The 18,858-nt window shown below is 44.3% G+C and overlaps 1 protein-coding gene across 1 annotated transcript in view; it reads left to right on the plus strand.

Moving 5' to 3' along the window:
- Positions 1-18,858, plus strand: part of LOC147727444 (albumin-like) — a 475,469-nt gene that overhangs the window by 363,202 nt on the left and 93,409 nt on the right. Inside the window, exon 12 of the mRNA XM_086961517.1 lies at positions 9,725-9,951. Coding sequence (XP_086817643.1) covers positions 9,725-9,951 — 227 coding nt within the window. The remainder of the gene's footprint in view (positions 1-9,724; positions 9,952-18,858) is intronic.

The following is an 18,858-nucleotide window of genomic DNA, read 5'->3' on the forward strand; positions in this document are numbered from 1 at the left end:
TGTCCCAACAAACAGAGAGCAAGTCAAAGTGGCCACTGACAGTCGTCAGGGTTGAGACCCAGGTCTTATGCCTCTCAGGGCTCTCAAACCTCTGTGGCATCCAAGAGCAGGGGGCAGTAGCCCCAGGTGCTTGGCACCCTTTGTTCACTCTCTCTCCTGTCAGGTCAGGTATGACATCCTGGCACTGACCCACCAGCCCCAGGACTGTCCCCGGGTGCTCAACCGGAGACTGGGGTGGCCTCTCCCACACCCGGTCCTCCTCCTTGGGGCTCTGTACCCTCCAACCTGCAGTGGTACCCCCTTCCAGAATTGTCAGGGTGCCTGTAGCAGGTGTCAGGCACAATTTGCCCACTAGTTCAGGTGTTCTATCCTGCAACTGGGATACCAGGTCAGGGGGGACACCCTGAACCTGGCCCTCCAACCTAGGGTCTAAACCCTGAGGCTGCACCTGGGTCAGACGCGAGGACTCCCTCCCTCTGCACCCCCTTCCAGAGCACTGCACCCTCCCAACTGGAGTGGTACCCCTAGAAGCTACCTCGGTCAGGACACTGATTACAGTTGCCCTTCCTCCAGGTCAGACAACACCTGAACCTGGCTTCCCAACCCAGGGACCAAACCCTGCGGTTGAACACTTGCCTGGCAAACCAGGACTTCCTGGGGAGTGCATATACCCTCCCCAAGGGTGACACATAACTCATATGTCATGTCACAGTCTGCCTGGCGCAGATCTCCCGGCCCCTGTTCATCTGACAGTGCGCGAAGATCCCCCAGGACAGAAGTGATGTCACCATGGTCATTCACTGGTGACACAGCCCTTCTGGCTGGCACCTGGCCCACTGGTTCTTCCACTGGGGACTCTTTTCCCCTCTCACCCCTCACTCTCGACATCTGCACCCTCCATTTAGGAGCGGCACTGCCAGACACCAGAACTGACGGAGGCCTGCTTACAGACACTCCCAGTTCCCCAGACACTAGGGGATCCCCCTCAACGGGCGGCCCATCAGGACAGCCTAGGCTCCCCAACTGGTGTTCGCTTAATGAACCATCCAGGCTCTTAGACTGGGTTTTGGGCACCTGGGGACACACAGCCCCACACTCACTCCTTCTCCACTGAGACAGGACGTGAGCCCCTACATCCCTCCCACTACAATGAGACCTAGCTGGGCTACTCTGCACCACCACTTCCACCACTCGGGGTTAGAAGATACCTGAGCCACTCCCCACAGGGTCACTCCCCCATGCCTCTCCAGACCCTCTGGAATCCACCAAAAGGTGTGCCTCCAACGTGAGTTCCTTGGGGTCAGAGAACTCACTCTCAAACAGGTGTTGGCATAGCTCTGGAAAACAGAGACTTCAAATATGCTCTCCCACAATTGGATCACACAGTTCCCTACAGGGGTTAACCAAACTATCCTTCACCTCACCAACCAGTGCCTCGCACACATACTCCACACCACTCTCCTGAGACTGGCAAGACAGTATCTGACTGTCCCTGTCACACAACCCACACTCTTCTGGATGGTCTCCACACTCACATACCAGAACTTCAACTTTGGGAGAACCCCTCTCCCTGCACCTCTCATCTAGAGTCAGTAGAGTGTCACTTACACCACTAGGACCATGAACCCCTACGCCAGTTACCCTATTCCCCTCAGGGACACTGTGCACTACTGGAGCTACCTCATGCTCTTGAACCTCCTGGTGTATGTTAACCCCCTCCAAGTCAGGTGCCACATCTCTGGGTGTGTGTACCACTCCCTCAGCACTAGATAACTGAATATTGCTGCCACCATCTGAGCTGGATTCCACCTCCAACTCAGCAAAGCTCACTTCCCGAGCTACCCAAATTTCTTGTTGCTGGGCTGAGACACTCATGGCCTCTATCCTCTCGAGGTACAAATCAAGCTTCCTCATTACCAAGTAATGCTCAAACTGCATTTTATTTTCTTCCAGGGCTAATTTCCTAGTTTCTAGCTCCAGTTGGCCACTCAACTCAAGCTTGGCCAGCTCCATTTCATGCATTCTGTTTTCTCTCCTGTCTGCCAACTCTTCTGGAGACTGTCGTCTGGCAGAAACACTGCTACCCACTGGGGAGGGCGCACCCCTCTTCTCAGGGCCCAGGGGCCCACCAAGCTGCTCCTCTGCATCATCATAATCCACTAAACCTCCAGGGGCATTCCTTTCCACCATTCAGGCCCTGAGCGCCTTTTGGAACTGCTCCCTTCTGGAGAGTCCGGTCGTGGAACGTTTTGTAGAAGCTCCTGAGTTGTTTGTTGGTGTAGATTTCTAGTTTCTCTTCCTCCCAATCACAGTCAACAGATGCAATGGATGCTGCCTCTTCCATGATGGTTGAATCAGGCATTACTTTAAAAAAATGGAGATCCCTGGCATAAACAAGTATCAGAAGTACGTGGTTGCGTTTTGGTCTGCACTCACTAAGTAGTGTTCACCAATCACTGTACATGAGTCACAAATGCAAATGCAGAATCCCTTCTGCTGCCTACCAATGTTAGAATTGGGGGTCTCCAGTTGGCACAGGTAGGTACTTGTGACAAATAGGGACCCTCTCCGCTAGTCAGGATAAGGGGATTACACTCCTAAAATAACCCCTGCTCACCCCCTTGGTAGCTTGGCACGAGCAGCAAGGCCTTATCTCAGAAGCGTTGTAAGTTAAGCATTTGTGGCCAGATACAGTAACCCAGTGACAACACTACAAATGATTCAGAAAAGGGGGTGGTGATGAACAGAGTGTCTGAATTAAGCAGACCACTCTTACCCAGTCCAAAGATCAGGGCTTGATCCATCACCGTTATTTATCTCACTGCACCATCCCAGCTCAGAACCTGGCTATATGCAAATCAGTCTGTCCCTGGCCCAGTGCATCATGGGAACAGGGCAGACTAAACTACCAAGCCAATTCTTCACCAGAAAGGAGACAAGCTACCGGGGACCGGTTTCTGGCATTTCAGCCGTCTTCGGCCTGGCTTGCTTGAATCCTGATGGTGCAGTGAGAAAGGGACTCATGTCTGAGTATACCCTGCCACACCTATAGTGGCCAAAAACGATTCAGAAAAGGGGGTGGTGATGAACAGAGTGTCTGAATTAAGCAGACCACTCTTACCCAGTCCAAAGATCAGGGCTTGATCCATCACCGTTATTTATCTCACTGCACCATCCCAGCTCAGAACCTGGCTATATGCAAATCAGTCTGTCCCTGGCCCAGTGCATCATGGGAACAGGGCAGACTAAACTACCAAGCCAATTCTTCACCAGAAAGGAGACAAGCTACCGGGGACCGGTTTCTGGCATTTCAGCCGCCTTCGGCCGGGCTTGCTTGAATCCTGATGGTGCAGTGAGAAAGGGACTCATGTCTGAGTATACCCTGCCACACCTATTGCGGCCAAAAACGATTCAGAAAAGGGGGTGGTGATGAACAGAGTGTCTGAATTAAGCAGACCACTCTTACCCAGTCCAAAGATCAGGGCTTGATCCATCACCGTTATTTATCTCACTGCACCATCCCAGCTCAGAACCTGGCTATTTGCAAATCAGTCTGTCCCTGGCCCAGTGCATCATGGGAACAGGGCAGACTAAACTACCAAGCCAATTCTTCACCAGAAAGGAGACAAGCTACCGGGGACCGGTTTCTGGCATTTCAGCCGTCTTCGGCCCGGCTTGCTTGAATCCTGATGGTGCAGTGAGAAAGGGACTCATGTCTGAGTATACCCTTGTCTTGTTATTCACTGCGCTTTCCTGGAAGTGGCCCAAATGACATCTCATAAAGGGGGCAAGAAATTGACTTAGATACAAGGGAGGGCGAGTGACCCCTCCACTGGTAAGACGTTTCATCTCTTAGTTAATATGGAAGTGGTTGAAGTAGGGGGGATCAACGGGGGTAAGAGGGCCACAGCGCAAATCATCTCCGTGCACAGAACGTATCTGTTCCTTCCCTTGAGGTTGGACTCTTTCTGGGAAGCAACGGGTTGGTGGCTCAGAAGATGGGATGAGGGGTGTGCACATTGGGGGGAAATGTTCTGTTCCAATTCTGCATAGAACCATGAGGTGTTTGTCTAATATCCAGAGGGCATGTGTAGGGGGCTACTCTCTGAATAAAATGGATGGGAGATTCAGTACTTGTAACTTTTTCCATATCTCAGTTGAATGGTACAAGTGATCACTCTAAAGGGCCCACTCCGTTTATGGGAAATCAGAAAAAAATTGAAAAATCGGAGAAAGCATTATAATGTACATGCCAAACATTTTATGAAAAAGCCAATAAAAATGTCTCTTTGTTGGCATGCCCGCTCATGGAGCAGGCGACCTAGAAAATGCCCACCTTGCAGGTAATTGGAGGCAAGCTTCTGGAACATAACCGTGACAAATTATGGGCTATCCAAGGTTAATATTTCTCACTTTATTTGTCAGACCTGGTGTCCCTGAAGGAGGTAGACACCTTTATAACACAGGCCAACCTCCCTATGATCTTGAAAGCCAACATCGATCACTTGGAGGAGTTAATAATGGAAGCTGAGTTTGCAAAAGCTATCTCTGACTTGCATCCAGGTAAATCAACGGATGGCCTCACAAACTGATTCTTTAAATTTGATAAATCTACATTGATACCACATTTAGTTGCTCTGTACAACTCTTTCTTATGCTCATTGATGGTCTCTCCCTCAATGACAGCAACGAACATCACATTGATCTCGATGCCCAGGAAACCAACAGAGGACTGTGGGGCTTATATGTCCATAGCCCTGTTAAACGCTGATGTTAAAATCTTTGCAAAAATCCTTGCAAATTGAATACTTCCCCACTTACTATACCTGATTGACCCTGACCAGTGAGGGTTTATGATGCAAAGGCAGGCAGCATATAACATTAGGAAGATTTCTACATTTAATAAAATGGGCCAATTATCAGAAAATCCCAATGTGAATATTGCTTCTTAATGCTGAAAAGCTGATGAAAAGAGTCGGCTGACCCTTCCTCAACAAGGTACTGGAGGTGGTGGGCTTCCACCCCAGCATGTTGACTTGGTTGAACGCTAGTTACCATATACGAACTGCTTGGGTTCTAGTTAATAGGGAGAGATTGGCGGAAATCCCCCTCTTGCGATGGACCATACAGGGCTGCCCGCTCTCACCGTTATTGTTTGTGTAGGCGTAGGGCTCTTGTGGCAGATGAAGAGCAAGCTGACTACTTTGACTCAGTTTCTTTGGGGACCAGGGAAAAAACCGAAATACCTGGAAGGGTATCTTACTCCACAGCATCACCTATTATACCCAGCTAACTATCCAAGCGTGCTTAATGTAATCCAAACTGACCTCCACACGTGGAAGAGGCCGTATTTCTCCTCGCTTGGCAGTGTGGCAGTCATAAAACAGATCGTACTACCCTACCTACTTTATTTATTTCAAGAATTGCCTGTCCTCCTTCCAGAGCAGCTTCTGCAAAGAGACATAGATAACTTCATTTGGAATTGGAAGAAGGCAAGCGTCTCTAAGATTATTATTAGATCCTCTAGAAGGTCTGTTGGCCTCGGCCTACCGGACCTTGTAAATACTACCAGGCGAATCAGCTGCGTGTCTTTTTTGAATGGTCCTTATATAAGACAGAGCTCCATTGGGTGCGTGTGGATTTAGCAATCATGGGTAGGACCCTTTGGGAAGGCTCCTGACTTCCAAAGATTGCTTGATCAGCGGTTTGCTCCCACACAGATATTTTTAAGACTCCCTTCAACATATGGGATAGACTTACCAGGCATTATTGGTTAACAACCTTACCATCCCCATTTACAACTCTGTTCGGTAATAAGAATTACTTTGCATAGACAGTCAAAGGGGTATTTGTGCATTGGGAAGGTAGAGGATGCAGGATGCTTGGGACCTATTAAGGATATTAAGGGGTGGGAGTGGTAAAGACTTCTTGATGTGCAAACAGGAGTTTCACCTGCAAGAAACAAAGCACATAAGACACTTACAACTGCGACATTGGGTACTTCACCGAGTTAACAAATCACCAGCCACTCAGCAGCTATCATCCATGGAAAAGATGTTCACCACTAACACTGGCCATAAGTGCCTAATTTCTGCTGTTTATGTTGTTGTTATCAAACACTCTACTGACACGGACTGGTCCTATATGAGACAGTCAATGCAGATTTTAGGCATCCCATCCCCAGGGATGTCACAGCACTCTGGCGCATCACGATTATGAAGTTGCAACAAATGTACGCAGCATCAAATGGGCTGTGTTGGAGGGATTGAGGCCAACAGGGGGATTGTGTACACATGTGGTGGACCTGCCCTAGTCTGATAACATTTTGGAATTAAATCCTGAGTCACATTGAGGGAGTGCTCGGATACCCATTACCGCCTGACCCCGCCACTATAAATGTGGGACTTAAGCCAACAAACATCTCGGCATTGGCTACAATAGATTGGAGGGTCATAACCAACTTGTTACTAGCGGTGAAGCAATTGTTAGCATTGTGATGGAAGACCCCAATAGTACTCTCCACTCAGGACTGGGTCAGTAAATTACGGACACTAATAGACATGGTTCCTAGTAGATAAAGCAAAACCAAAGGGGATGATGGATCTGGGTTTAATCCATCATCATTCTTTAGCTCACTCCGCCACCCCAGTTCAGACATGGCCATATACAAATCAGTCTGACCCTGTGCCTCATGAGAACAGTCCAGTCAGAACTGCCAAACCATGTCTTTCCTGGACTAGAAACAAGTATCCTGGGACCGGTTTCTGGCTAATCAGCCAGGCTAGCTTGAATCCAGTGACAAAGTGAGCAAGGGACCAACGTCTGGGCATACCCTGCCAACTTAGGGCGAACAAAGCAAAACCAAAGGGGACGATGGACGGAGTGTTGAACATTGCAAGCACTCACCCCCAGTCAACTGATGTGGGTTTAATCCATCATCATTCTTTAGCTCACTCCGCCACCCCAGTTCAGACATGGTCATATGTAAACCCTGTGCCTCATGGGAACAGTCCAGCCCGAACTGCCAAGCCATGTCTTCTCTGGACCGGAAACAAGCATCCTGGGACTGGTTGCTGGCTAATCAGCCGTCCCCAGCCAGGCTAGCTTGAATCCAGTGGCAAAGTGAGCAAGGGACCCACATCTGGGCATACCCTGCCAACTTAGGGTGGATAAAGAACATAACTGTGAAATGCAAACCCACCTGTTAAGTGACTATCTAGTGAATAAAGGCCCATACTATGGCTGCCCTAGATCTTTGAAGTTCCTACATTTGGGTGTTTAAAGAGGAACTCCTTGGTTTGAATGAGCGCTCTGTAACTAATTGATGTAGTGTAAAATAATTTGATTTTTATGCATCTCAATGGTGTATCTTATTGCCGCTATTCTTTTGTGCTGTCAGTGGTCCACTGTGCTTCTGATATATAGTTGGGTGGGAGGGAAGGAAAGGGAGGACTTGTTGTAACTTGACAAAGTCAATAAACTTTTCTTGGAAAAAAAGTCGCAGCTGCACATTTCACCTCTAAAGATGTTTCCCCAATTCTACTGGAGAACTTGGAAATTGATGACCTTCCAACTATTAGCCTACTGACGAATATATATATTTCTCTAGCTCTGCCAATATCACACTTAGGTTTATCAGAATTTAAAGCTAAATCCAACAATTTACTAGACAGGTTGCCTCGAGTATGATATTGATTACTAGTGATTTTAACCTAAACCTCATAAATGAAATGATGGATACTGAAATTCTAACTCAGGATATACATTCATTCACATTCCAATAGTATTAGCATACAAACAAAGAAAGGACATAAAGGGGGTAGAATTTCTTAAACTAAACTATGACAAAATGTAGACTTTAAATTGAATATTCGAAAGGAATTCTCTCACTAAATATACCCACCATTCCTGGGCTAGAAAAGCAGCTTTAAAAAAACAACACTATATATCTCAGTGAACCACATTTTGTTTACCTTTAGAATTCTCATTATTGACAACATATTGAAACTAAATCTAAGGCTGTTCACTATAGTGTCCATAAGTGACTCAAATGGACACGCTTTCTGGCCCTCGACTTTTATGAATGTGTTACTAAATTACCTGTGGACTTTTTTTTACTGTCTGGAGTGGCCAGCACAGCCTATCTTCTGATTCACAAAGGTAAACTTACACATGCATGTAAATTTACTCTGGGTCGATATTTCCAGAACTGCAATTTAATCTGAAAATTGCGACTGTGCGGACTCCATAATCTGGGTGGAAAATTGTGCTCGTAAAAAGATAGGACTGTCCTGTTGTAAAGAACCCTGATACCTCCTTGAAAGATCAAATCTAAAGCGAATCCACTCCAATCAATGGTTGCTGTTTTACAATTAATGTATTGTAAAACCCAGCTAGATGTATCCAGTCTAATTTGGAATTTCACAACGTGCCTTAAAATATACTCAATGCCTATTTTGGAGATAATATATATATAGTGCAAAAATCTCTATGAGGTATCAATTTTCATATTTCCAATTCTTACTAAAACCCATTAAATAATTTACTAGCCAAACCATGCAACTTTAATTAATTTGACCTAAATATTTCAGCTGGTATTAGAAAATTATCGGTCTTTTGTACCTACTTCACTTGTCCTCATTTAGAGGGTATGGCAAAATCAACATCTTCACTACCTCTAGGTTTCACCAGAATTTATAGTTGCGCGCAACACTACACGGTAAATTATTTACAGCAAATGTGCTAAATCTTGCGCTTTCTGTTGCCACTAGCAAGAAACTGGTGGCAAGGACACGCGGGAAAAATGGTAGCAGAAATTTAAATAGCGTTTATGCCAAAAATATATAGAAACCCTGGGCCTCATTTATGAAAAATGACGCATTGTTGCGTGAAAGCAGCGATCCGTCACTTCTCAGTGCGCACTCCTTGCGTCATGATTGATGCGTCATATTTATAATATGACGCATCGTGTAGCAAGGAGTTACAGATACGTCTGTATTTCTGATGTATCTGTAGGCCCAAAAGTGACGCATTGCTGGAGAGTGTCACAAAAGTGACGCAACACCAGCAATGTGTACTTTCACATGGGTAAGTCCCATGTTGTTAGTGCCTGCATCAGTCTTACGCCTGCCATGAAGCCGGCGTAAGATTTTGACGCATTAGCGGCCAAGAAATGGCGCAGTAAAATCTTATAGATTTCACTGCGTCACTTCCATGACCCTTTGTTGTGTCAAAACGGCCCCCTTGCATACATTATACCTGGCGCAGGTATAATGTGGCGCAGGGTTTTACAAAGTGACACATCTACCTAGATGCGTCACTTTGTAAATATGGCACAACAAGGCGCATTTTTTTTACGCCACTTGTGCGTCACAAAAAGTGATGCACTAGCGGCGTAAAAGTGACGCACAGCCTGATAAATGAGGCACCCTATCTCCTATTTTTGTTTTAACATGCCATTACCATAAATCTGTAAAAGTAGCACAGCATTGCAGTGTACATGTGCTGTTTTGTTTGAAACTTTATATCTAAAGATTTATTTATTTGTTTCTACCAGAGCTAATTCAGAAACATTTTACACAATGCTGAGGTTATTTACTAAGATTTTGGGTAGTCGCTCGAGTGACGTAATGCGCCCAAAAATGAACACAAATCATCACCTTACTTGATTTGCAATGATAAAAGCCTGAGGTCCCTCTCTCTCCTTTTTTTACTCTTCATGTAGGCTGATGTGGTACTTGGAGACATTTGTCAAATGCAAGAAAGCTCTTTTCTGAATGCGAAGGTTTCTCACTGCTGCAGCGTTCCTTACACCAAACGGAGGCAATGCTTCAATGAACTGGAAATGGATGACAGCTACACCCCGCCATCATTCTCTCCTGACTTCTTCAAGCTCAGAACAGATTCATGTATCATTACTTCCCCAAAGGATCTGAAGAACAAAAAACAAACGTAAGTGATATTTTGTAACAACACCTAAATTCATAGGGCCTCATTTATGAGAAGTGACGCATCGCTGCGTGAAAACAGTGATGCGTCACTTTTCACTGCGCCCTCTTTGCGAACCAATGATGCGTCATATTTACAGTATGACGCATCATGGCGCAAGGAGTTACAGATACGTCAGTATTTCTGGCATATCTGTATGGCGCAAAAGTGTCGCATTGCTGGAGTGTGTCACAAAAGGGACGCAACTCCAGCAATGTGTCCTTTCACAAGGGGCAAGCCCCATGTGAAAGGGCCTGCGTCAGTCTTACGCCTGCTGTGAGGCAGCCGTAAGAAATTGACGCATTTGTATCCTAGAAGTGGCGCAGTGAAATCGTATAGATTTCACTGCGTCACTTCTATGACCCTTTCTTGCATCAGCACGCCCCCCCGCATACATTTTACCTGGCGTAGATATAATGTAGCGCAGGGGTTTACAAAGTGACGCATCTACCTAGATGCGTCACTTAGTAAATATGGTGCAACAAGGCACATTTTTTACGCTACTTGTGCGTCACAAAAAGTGACGCACCGGCGACATAAAAGTAACGCACGGCCTTATAAATGAGGCCCACAGAGTTAAAAGGGAGTCGAGGCTCATAAAATTTGACTGGGGGGGCATGTGAAGATTTTATTACTTTATAAAAATGAAGAGGTGGAAAAAGTAGCTGTTGCAGATCAGTAGTTGGGTACCAGGTAGATGGTAGGCTATAAATAGGTGTAGGTGCAGGTGTGTGAGTGAGAGAGAGAATAGGATATGAAAGCCATTGGCTATGGGAAAGGATCTGGCCTTAGCAATCTACTGCGATGGATACACTTTGTATTTTTAGCAAGCATGTGCCACAAAATGAAAAAAAGAACATGCTCTCACATAAACGTCGCCACGATATGCTTGCAATAAAATATTTACTTTTTTTTAAAACATACCAGATTTTACAGGTTTAAATAACACGGATTTCAGTGGCGCAAGGAATTTTAATATTGTTATTTGTGAAGGAAACAAGAAGAAATCACCAACTAAACAGGGAGTAAAATCGGAGGCCGTCACAATGTTAAGAAATCTCTTAAGCGCTCTATAGCAACAACTTTAAAAAGGAAACAGAAAATAGATCACTATCTAACTGGGAAACCGAAGTGCAGGCAAAGAAAATAGTACTTAAAGCTAATAAATAGAACAAAAACAAATTTTGACCACCATGTCTCTGAAGAGTAAGGAACTATTTTAGTATTTTGTGAACAGGCTATGTGCAGTCACTCAAAGTGAAGGGAGCTAGTAGAAAAAGTGGCATGACCAATTGACCTCTCCTGTATGCGTGGGGCATGCTGTATCCTGTGGTGGGTGGAAACAAAACAGAAATGACAATTTAACCAAACAGTGAAGGAAGCCTGCTGACCGAAAGCAGTCTGTAAGATTAATTTACCTTCTCTAATTTTTAAGATTCTATTTTGGTATTTTTTCATGGTGTGGTATTTGCAATATTCTATTGGAATTCTGTGTTTTAATAACGTCCTGCCAAAATATGTAGTAGTTATATTTCACATTGTAAAGGTGAAATATGACTATGACATATACACTGTAGACCCTGTGGATTGCTTCCACCTGGCAGGAGCGGAAAGAAAAGTTGCCTAGCTGGGCGGTAGTAAATAGCGAGGCCGGCTTACACAGGCACCTGGATGGGGAGCCAACAGAGCTACAGGGTCATGGACCTCCAACCGTGGCCCCCAAGCGCTAGGGATCTCACCCCCAGGGTTGTCAATATGGTATATCCACCATTGACTTCATCAGGGCTACAGGTAAACAAAATAAAACTATACATGACTACATAGTCTCATTCTTATGTAGTATACAACCACCAAATCCCTCGTGCAAAAACTTCTGTGTCATAGTAAGAGGAACTGTTAAAAGAATTAGGAAACGTGCAACCAAGGCAAAAGCATCCAAATGATAACCTTTTAGAAGTGCATCCTATACAAAAACAACAAAAAACATAGTAGGTACTCAAGAGTCGTGTATGGTTTTATTTTGTCTATCTGGAGCCCCCGATGAAGTTGATGGAGGATATACCATATAGACAAAACATGTGTTGGGTACAAAGGATATCAAGATTGCTGGATACCTATGGAGAATATGGATAAAACCTTTACTGAAAATACTGGACTATTGGACTTTGTATTTTGGTGCTATGGGGATTTCACAATTTAAGTTCCGCAGCCTTGGCTCCCCATTGAAGTGTACGGTGGCCACTCTTCCTTGGAGTACTCTTATGAGCTGATTTCTTAGACATTGGGTGCACACATTCTTGCGCAACTTAATGACCTTGACACCAATTTATCATACATTTTTAATATATATATATATGTATCACCAAAAGATCCTTTCGTTAAGAAGAGAACGGAGAGACACCAGGGGGTACTGTTGGAGGGGGCTTTATTTCTCGAGCAAGGGCATGACGCGTTTCGGCATTTTGCCTTTATCAAATGCCAGCTCTCACCCCAAGGCTAGCAACATTCCATTTGAATACCTCCAGTCGCTCCGCCTTTCATGGTCATCCTGATTGGTCAGGCCAGAGTCACGTACAGACCTGTAGTTCATGTAGTAAACCACAGATCCCAGCATGCACTGCCACTGCATGCAAGGTAAGTGTTTCTCCAAACAACGGTGTTGTCCTAAATAATCAGGTTTGTGTAGGAGCGCTGCTTAGGACTGCAGCAGTCAAGGCAATTAAAACAAAGTTCCCCTCCCAAGTCCCCACAACGCCTCAAACCACACAAGTCCGCTCCTAGAAGTGGCCTGGAAAACTCAAATACAGTGATTGAGATCCCTTTGCGAAGTCACAAACCCCAATCTGCAGCGGCCAGGTAACGAGGGCGGGTGTGGTGGGTCAGAGCATTTCACTGCCATGAAGGAAGAAAAGTTGCCGAAGCTGTCCGGATCGCTCTTTCCCTTTGCTGAGACGGGTCCCTCCAATGCGCGCCCAGAACTTGAGCGCAGCATATGTCACCAGCTGATCCTTTTGTTAAGAAGAGGTATATATAAATACCATCACAATGTGAGTATGACATATTTTGATGATTTTAAAACGCAGTATTCCAGTACAATATTGCAAAAGATGGGTGTATCTACCACGCCGTTGAAGAACACTACACATATTTTCCTAGTAATGAATACTAGACATTGTTTGTGGTCACCACCCTGCCCCATTTTTGTTGGATTGAAGTTGCTGTTTTTTTAACTCCGCACACTGGGGCACTGCTGTCAAGTCCCGAGGTAAGTATTCTGAACCTTAAGATATGGTACATTTGTCTACCTACTAACTAGCATATTTAACTTCCCAGTAAGGTCATAGTATATAGTGCAATGACAAGGAAAAGTTAAATGTCACCTGGCATTACAAGAGAACTTATCAATCTCTTCCCTTCTGTTGCGTCACCGACCAATGAGAATCCATCTTGGTATTCGCGAGGTGCTGACTGCTTTGTTAAACGAGCTGGAAGCAGGCAGATACGCCCAAACACGTCCTTGTAAATACATTTTGTGGAATGCAAAACCCCAGGAGTGCAGTGTGTTTTTACGAACACGTGAGCCTTGTCATATTAAATGGACCCACCACCATCAAACTGCACCCGTCCGGAAGAGTGCAGCATGCGTCTTTTTGGTGGACCTGAAGCCGAGTACAGAAACTATAGATGCTTTGCACCGCCAGTGTGTCACTTTGAGAAATGGAGTCGACATCGTCATCAATCATACAGATTGAAGGGACTACGGAAATATGCCGTCCCCTGGTCCGTGAACGACAGTGCCGCTTGGTTGGACGAGGGGTGTCCAGCAGTCACACTGATAAAGTGAAAGGTACTTTCGAATTGCTTCACAACAAAAGGCAAATCAGGGAAATGTTTCCCCTACTTGTGATAATGCCCATTCTGTGGCGGGACACTATGTGTCATTTAGACTTGCAACTACTTATACTGAGTTGCCAAGTATGAGTGGAACTTTTGTACTTACGGGCATTACAAGAAAACTGATCAATCTCTTCCCTTCTGTTGCATCACCGACAAATGAGAATCCATCTTGGTATTCAAAAGCACCCTCACGCTGTGCTGACTGATTTGTTAAATGAGCTGGAAGAAGGTAGATACGCCGAAACGCATCTTAGTAAATAGATTTTGTGGAATGCAAAACCCCAGGAGTGCAGTGTGTTTATACAAACATGTGAACCTTGTCACACACACACACATATATATATATATATAAATATATATATATATATATATATATATATATATATATGAATTCCAACCGGAAGGTTAGTGCAACACCTTTTACACCAAACCCAGTGCGCAGACACAGCTGAATAAATCCAAGCCAGACTTCCTTCGGATATTCTTCCTTTATTTCATAAAGTGCAGAGGTGCAACACACTGCCAAACAGACGCGTTTCGGGCGTGAACGCCCTTGCTCACTGTCAGCGGGTTAACGGTACAACATCATGTTAAATACATCACTTAATTGCAACAACGCGCCAAAACGTTCCTCAAACAATTCAGTGCAATCAAAATAGGACTATGGTAGGGACCCATTCTCAAAACACACACATATTAGTTCCGCCATTTTGGAGTGGTGTGTGATTGAGTTGAAACACGCCATGGTTTTAGATCTTGACAACTTTGATGTTATCGTTGTCAAAAATGGAATCAAGGGTTGATGACTATGACAACGGCACATTTGATGAAAGAATAGTCAAATGTAAAGTGCAAATGCATAGATATCCTCAAAGTGCAAATCTTGGCATGTGCAAATACGCAAGGATTTATAACTGTGCAAATACGCAACATACTACCTGTACAAATACATTAATAGTCAAATGAAGATATTTCATATATATACACAAATTAAAATCTATTCTTTACACTTATTCTCTTGTGCCTCAATTCGTAGTTTGTCATACAAATAAAACCACAATTGTTTATACAAATCAAAAATTATATACAGAAATATAGATTCCATATGGTACTATAACCTCCATGACTGGCATATTGTAGGCTCTGTAAATGTATTGCATTGACTGGGTTCCTAAAAATTTAGACTTAGAGGATCAATGCATGTACGCGATAGATATAAAGCTAGTTGATGTTAAAGTATTACTGTACCGTAAAAAGTGCAAAAATAATGTGAAGGTGAGGGAGTGCTGAGATGTCCTGCTAAACTAAACAGGAAGACATCAGGGTTTATGTGAAACAAAACAATCAAAACATCTTTAGCTTCGCTGCTTCAGTTACATTTAAAATATGCTACTGCATAAAACTTCAACATTGCCCATTAGTTGCACAGGTGGATGTAAATGGTTATGACACATAATTAAAGCCTAAGGTCCCTGCCACAGACCCTAGCCCTGCCTATGAATAATCAGAATCATAAGATGAACAATGAAATAGCGTATACAGCGATAATTTCAGAAAGACAGCAAGAGAGCAACTATGTGTACATACAGAAGAGGTAGCCGGACTGAAACTACACAATCGCCCATGACATTATGACTGACCAACACTAGCAGAGATATTTACAGAAAGGTGCTAAGGTCTTCACCCATGTTCAAACCTCCTGGGATCTTAGTATTGAGGCGAACTATGTATTTCTTTTCGTAGTCCCCACCTTTCTTGCTAGTTCTAACCGCATCAATAACGAAATAGCTTAGATGGGATAGATTTCTGTTGTGAAATTGGTCGAAATGGCGAGCCACAGGGTAGTTTTTGTCACAGTTCACTATTGCTCTCAGATGCTGTAGAATACGTTGGTGTACTGGCAATTTTGTACTTCCAACGTACCTCAGATTACACGAGCAGGTGAGAACATATACAGCTAATTCAGTTTTGCAAGTGTAATGAGATCTTATGTTGATTGGTTTATCACTGAATGGTGTCGTGTATGATTTGGTATTGGTGCCAAACTTGCACGCTCTACACGATATACATCGGAAGAAACCCTTCCGAGGAGACAACCAATCTTCTTTTTTAGCTGTTTCTGGTGAACTAGAGACTAGAGCATTTCTCATACTGTATGCTCGCCTGTAAGTCACTAATGGTTTGTTGGGCATCATTTCTTTAAGGATGGGGTCAGTGAGTATAACCGACCATTGTTTCCTAATTAACTTAGAAATTTGACTAGCCTGTCGACTGAAGCCAGTGATCAATCTTAGTGCATTTTGGCTGTCATCGCGGTTGTCATGTGAGGGCATCACATCAGAAGGGGCCTGCAGGAGATTAGTTCTATCAATCTTGTTGGCCTTGCTCATTGCTATTCTCAGGGCACTACTTTTGTAACCCCTAGCTTCCAACCTCTTCATAGCTTCCATTTGATGGAAGTTCCTTTGTTCTGCTGAACTACACGTTCTGTGTATCCTAAGGAACTCTCCATACGGGATGGATCGAATGGTGTGCCCCGGGTGAAAGCTGTGAGCGTGCAGAATGGTATTGCCTGCTGTGCTCTTTCTATACAGGCTTGTTGTTATGGAGTCGTTCACTATGCTCACTTGAACATCCAAAAAGCTGACATCAGTCTTGCTAATATCTGCACTAAAGATGAGGTTGGAGTTGTTAACATTAATAGCATTGACAAAACTCTCTGCCTCCTCCCTGCTCCCTCTCCAGATGATGAATATGTCATCAATATACCTCATATACTTGACTACATTTTCCTGCCAAATGGTGGAGAACTGCGCCATGAGGACATGCTCCTCCCACCAACCCACGTGGAGTCCCGCGTAGGTCGGGGAGAAACACGCCCCCATAGCCACACCTCGTAATTGTTTATACATTTTATCATCAAACAAGAAAACATTATTATTGAGGCATATTTCAACCATGGATAACAACATAGCACTATGTTTGTATAATTCAACTGGTCTTTTGCCAAGAAAAAATCTCAAAGCCTTCATACCATCCTGATGGGATATGCTAGTGTATAGACTGGCAATGTCCATAGTGATCAACAGAAAATCTGAAGACCATTTGCATTGGGCCAAATTATTTAGAAAGTCCGTGCTGTCTCCAATGAACGCTGGAAGGGTGGTCACAAAGTCTTGCAAATAATGATTGATGTATTTCGAGGTGTTTTCAAACAAGCTATGAATAGCTGACACTATCGGTCTGCCAGGTACTGGTCTTACCCTCTTGTGGACCTTGGGGATGAAGTATAAATTCGGTATCACCGGATGTTCTTTATACAGATATGTCATTTCCTCCTTGGTAAGAAGGCCATCCCTTTTCCAACCATTGAGTTGTTTCCAGTATTCTAATTGGATGTTTCTGACTGTTCTTGAGTCACAAGGTTCATAACAAGCTGTGTCGTTAAGGTGGCGATAAGCTTCCTCCATGTATTCGGCTTTGCTCCAAAGAACCACATTACCACCTTTATCAGATTGATTAATGATGATGGTGTTGTCAGATTGTAATTTCATCATTAACTCATTGTAAGCTTTGGTCTTGGGGTTGATGTGATTCTTACTTCTACTAACTTGAATGTGCAATTTTTTTAAACCATCGGTTAGTAGGTCTGCATAGGTGTCTATGGCGTCCTTGGGCATAGACGGAATAAATGTCGAGGGTGGTTTGAAGCCACTAGGTTCACTTTGGCTAATTTCGATGTTTCCCTCGTCGGCCACTTCCTGAGTGCATGGAGTTGATGTTAACTCGTTACGCAGCCCATGCATCGATTTTAAAAGGGGGACATCCCTGACTTGCAGGCCGCTTCTGTCTGCATTGAGTGTAGTTGGCCCGGTTTTTTTGGGCTGAGGTAAACCCCCTTTGATGGCATAGTATTTACGTAACTTTAATTTTCTGATAAACTTGAAAACATCTACACGAGTGTTCCCATAGTTAAAATTGCTTTCAGGACAAAATGATAATCCTAACGCCAACAGTTGTTTTTCCGCTTGGTCAAGTTGCACATTGGTCAGATTTACAATGGTTTTTTCAATAGCTATTGCTTGTTCACCACGTTTTTCTTCCTTTGTGGCCTCCCTTTGCTTTTTGGCGCAGTTGCGACGTTCTCTACGCCTTGCGTTTCTGCGCCGTTTGGTTTCGCGTTTCTCAAGCGTAGAGTGCCTTTTCTTTGAATCCTCACGAACTCCATCTCTTCGTCCAGGGTGAGCTGCCCCAAATCCCCTTCCTCTGAACCCTGGGCTCCTCCATCAGATTCCTCACTGCTTGGAACCAGGCTCTCTGATGAAATTGAGGCAACAAGATTCCCTGTTTCTGACGTACTTGCTTGGACTTGAGGAGGTGCAGGTGCAGGTTTGGTCAGTTTAGCTCCTGTGGCTCTCTGTTTGCGTAGTTGATCGTACTTTCTCGCAAACGTATAAATTTGTCCGAGTTTGTAGTCCTGTTCGTCTCTGGCAAACTTATACACTTTCCTTTGCTTGATCGTGCTTTCATGCTTACTTAGTCTGTCTTTTATGTCTTTTCGTGTTTGCTCGATTAGGGCAATGTCCTTTGAAAACGTATCTTTGGATAGTTCTTCATTGATTCTCGTTATTTCCATCAGGTCCTTGTCCCTATCGATTTTAGCATATTTTACTAACAAGCATAGAAGCCTCATGGATGCCTCCAGGTTACTCTCTGCCCAATCTTTCAGTAATAATGGATTAGGGTTTTCAAAGCTGGGCACCAGCATAATTCTTAGGCCCCGGGGGACCCGATTCACCTCTCGATATTTTTCTAGTGAGCGGATCTCCCACCATTTCGTGAGTTCGCTTCTCATGTGTTTCTCCAGCTCACGCAGCAGTTTTTTCGCATCGCTGTCTTTAACCACTGTAGCGCTTTTACTCATGTTGCCACCCTGTTTCACTGTGGGCAAATTCTGAAACAGCTGCTCAAACG

Source organism: Lissotriton vulgaris, chromosome 3_1, assembly GCF_964263255.1.
Source record: "Lissotriton vulgaris chromosome 3_1, aLisVul1.2, whole genome shotgun sequence".
NCBI classification, from domain to species: Eukaryota; Metazoa; Chordata; class Amphibia; order Caudata; family Salamandridae; genus Lissotriton; species Lissotriton vulgaris.